Source organism: Amblyomma americanum, chromosome 1 (assembly GCF_052857255.1).
Source record: "Amblyomma americanum isolate KBUSLIRL-KWMA chromosome 1, ASM5285725v1, whole genome shotgun sequence".
Lineage (NCBI taxonomy): Eukaryota > Metazoa > Arthropoda > Arachnida > Ixodida > Ixodidae > Amblyomma > Amblyomma americanum.
The window spans coordinates 270,108,255-270,112,211 of record NC_135497.1 but is presented as its reverse complement, the minus strand read 5'-3'; the positions used below and the strand labels follow the sequence as shown (position 1 = coordinate 270,112,211).

Genomic DNA, 3,957 nt, shown 5'->3' with positions numbered 1-3,957 from the left:
CTTGGTTGCAACCGCGCATGACGGCTGCAAGTTAAAGGTCTGAGAACCTAGAAATTCTAAGTAGGCTAACGTTCAGATGCATGTAACTTCATTGCATCTCCGAGGTAAGCGGCGAAGTCGCTGTTCTTCGACGAACACGAGCATACCAAGACTGAAGCGTAACCGTTCAGAGCAATTTCGCTTGCTTATTCGCCACACAAAGACAAAAAAACATGAATCCCAAAGAAATAAAATATATTAAAAATTATCAACATTTCGATTAAACTTTTTTTCCGGTTTTATATGGCTTAACGTCCCAATTTGGCTCAATCTATGAGGGAGGCGTATTGGAGGGCTCCGGGTAATTTCGACCACCTGGGGTCCTTTAACGTGCACTGACATCGACCAGTACACGGGCTGTAGCATTTCGCCTCCATCCAAATTCGACCGCCTCGGCAGGCATTGAACCCGTGTCTTCCGGATCAGCAGCCGAGCGCCGTAACCACTGAGTCACCGCGACGGGTACAGTGTAAGAGGTATTTTTAGACTTCGTGACAACTCTTCTGGAGGCAAAAAAAAAACTTTGGTCCCTATTTTCCTAGTGTTTGTCAAGGCGGCAAAACACTTATGCTTTTCAGCACCCGCTGTTGGGACCTGTTCCAGATTGTTTCCTGAGTACGATGCTGTGGACTCTCCATGCTGCAGCATATATTTACTCATGTGAAACCAATAAGCGCTAGCATTTTGACATTTTCACCATCGCTAAGCCTCTCAGTTCACAAATGAAGTGAGTATTATGGTGTCACTGAGGTCGCTATTGTTCATGATGTTCCGAATCAGTCAGGCAGCAGTTGCAACACGCATGTCCTGTTGCGGTGGCAATTTAGTGCAGTCAATTTAGTGGCAATTTACTGCAATTTAGTGCAGTCAGTCGGTACCAATACAGCGCATAAAGGCCAAGAAGACAGAAAGCACAAAACAGAAGGAACGGGTCAAAAATAACTTGGTTGAAGGCAGCACAAAGCCTTTTACACAGCCAGCCCACCAACAGGCAATGCCAATTGCAATATGCCGCCTCTGCAAAGGCCCAAAGAAAATTTGCAAACTGTTGGCACTGACAGCATCAGACCGGTGGCACAAGGAAACGAAAACTACAGTAGACTCCTGCTAAGACCAACTCGGCTAAGATGAATTCTCGGATAAGAGGAACCATCTGAAAGCATTTTGTTGGTTTCCCACAGGATTCAGCGTAAAAAAATCCACTCAAGGTGAACTGTTTTGCGTGCCCTTTGGTGAAGACTAACTTTCGTAGCAAGCATAAACCATGGCCACAACGCACAGAGGTACTAAGAAGCGTCCGTGCGGCACTGTCGAGGAAAGAAAAAAATTAAAGCACCTCCACGCAAGGAAGCTCCACCCGTGGGCCACCGCGGCGGCTAACATTTCGCTAGAGTACCGAGCAAAAGGACTGGGAGACATTGTTCCATATTTATTGTTAAGGTTCGATTCTGTTTGTTTTTGCGAGCCGCACACTGCGGGAATCAACCTAAAACGGCCTTGATAATCACCGAAACCTTAAAATGGGCTTGTTCTCGATTTTTCGCTTCAGCATCGGGCTAATAACTGGATGGATGCGGCATTTGCTTACAATACTCTTGCGGAGCAATGCTTAACAAGAAAGCCGGCGTTGGAGAGTGCCGCGCGAGCGACCTGCTGCGTTCCCTTCCCCGAAATTCTCCGTTATGACACCCATGACGCATAACGAGCCTGCGCGTTGCGTAGAAAACGCGCCCCACAGGTGATGCGCGCCAGCAATGCCTGTCGCAGCCAAGCCGCTTGACACGCGGCCCCTGCGGTGGCGCCGCGACTGGGCCACCAGGGAAAAGGTTTATAAATAACGGGACGCGCGACGCGCCAAGCTCATTCCACCGAGCGAGTGGCTCGCGACCGCAAGAAGGGCAGGATATGCTACCGCAAAACAAGCTTCGCGCTTTCTGGAGTCGAAGAGGTCTGTGAGTACACGTTCCCGATGTCACGTGCTGAAAGTGACGTGTCCTGGGCCAGCGAGCAGTAGACTGCTTCTCTCAGACTTCAGCCGGAATTTCGCGCAGCGATCATCAAAAGTTCACGGAAGCGTGTTTCGGGAATACTGAGTCGTCCTCACACGAGCGCGGGTGTGATCACCAGTTGGAATTGCGTGCGATAGTGTATATACGCGCAGCAGAAGCAGCGATTGCCATGGAGCCCGCAGCCAAGTCTCAGCTAGTAGTTCCTGTCAATTTCGACAGCGAATGGTCGACGCCAGGCGGGCTGGAAGTGCGTGTAGATGAAGTGCACTCGCGCTTCGAGAGCTACCAGGTGGCCGACGCAGACGATTGTGCCGACTTAGACGCCGAATGGCTGGACTTTGCCAGGGATCACCCAGACTGCGTGGACAACTTGGGCGCCTTCTTGGACCCGGACTTCGAAGCCTTCCGAAGAGTCGACGGCGACCCCTGCGGCGCATATGAGGCCAAGCATCTGGACCTGGCCGGTTACAAGCCGGAGTCGGTGACCGTGAGGGTGCGCGAGGGCGTGGTGTGGGTGACGGCTAGCGAGAGTGAGAAGATGTGCGTCGTCGATAACAGTGCCGTCAAGAGTTGGAGAAAGCTGGAGCGCAAGTTCAAACTTCCGGATGGTATGCCACCGGAAGCGGTCTGCACGGAGTTCATGGTGGATGGCAGGCTAAAAATATCGTTGGTGCCGCAGTCGCCACAACACAAACGATACGCTGCTGGAGAGAACGACAGTGTGTCGACGACGACCACCTGGAATGGTTCCGATTGGACGGACGTCGAGACAGATGGTTCAAAAAGCTCTATCGTGGACAGGTAAATCAGCTCTGCCCGCTTTCCTAGCGGAATGCTGCCCGTACGTTGTTATCTGCGGACGATCAGCCGAAGGCACTGACTGGAAGTAGTGATGCTGTGAAAATATGACGGGCCTGGCCAGAACGACGGTTTCGTCGACGGTGACTTGTGGTTGGTGCGTGTAGCCGAACGTGTCGCGAAGGACAACCGAAAACATTCCTTAACCGGCAGGTGACAGCTGGACGTCGTGCTGCGCAACTCCTGTGCTTTAAGATTACCGATGCGTTTGTGACTCTGTTCACACCAGACCTGTGTAATCTCTGTTTCAGCCCGTGCACGCCGAGGACGAGAGGGGTTGCCGAACCAAAAGACTAGCGCGCTTCTTCTTTCTTCGTTTCCGTGCTCACGGCTCCTGCTGAAAAAAGAAGAAAAGAGATAAATACAGGAATAAAGGCCAGGCATGTGGTCAGCATCAAGCTATAGCCTTACGACTCATCGGCGTTCTCATAGTTTCACGCTCTTGTACTGTTTGTATCTTTATGAAAGAGGTGACTCTTGTTCGTGTAAATATGCGCCACCAGTGGGAAAACAGAACATCATGATAAATTCTTCCTGGCTGCTTAATGGTATGTAAGACGAAAGACAGGAGCTGGGAAATATTTGTTCAATTAAAAAAAATACGAAAGAAAGAGAAAGTTTGTTGTTGGCGGTCGCGTTCGTGTTTCTTTAAAGCCTGTTCTAATGCGTGTTATCCGCAGTGGGTCGCAAATAAATTCTGGCTACTAGAAAAACCCTGACCAGGGGTACAGCTTGTAGCAGTTCCTTTTCTCATTGAGGTACTTTCGTAGAGGTAAGTTTATTCCACGCGCTCCCCTAATGGTGCAATGCACCGAATCTCCTTCAAGTCTCAGGCACCTAGCCAGCACTTTAGGGCGAATCTGAGGCGCGTGACCTTGGCCCATGTTGCGCTCACCTCATGCAGCAGCACAAAGCAGGGGAATCCCAAATTGTAGTCGTCAGGGCGCGGAGCGCGTCTGCCTTAACTCCCGGGTTTCTGAAAATAGTTGAGAGCCACATACCTCAATTGCATTAGAGGCGCTCTCAAGAGAAGCTCATATCAAGTGACTTG

The 3,957-nt window shown here is 50.6% G+C and overlaps 1 protein-coding gene across 1 annotated transcript; it reads left to right on the top strand.

Moving 5' to 3' along the window:
- The first annotated feature begins 1,920 nt into the window (after positions 1-1,920).
- On the top strand, positions 1,921-3,599 carry LOC144097049 (uncharacterized). The gene has a single exon (XM_077629840.1). The coding sequence runs from the start codon at positions 2,218-2,220 to the stop codon at positions 2,851-2,853; it is 636 nt and encodes a 211-aa protein (XP_077485966.1). The 5' UTR covers positions 1,921-2,217; the 3' UTR covers positions 2,854-3,599.
- Positions 3,600-3,957: the final 358 nt, after the last annotated feature.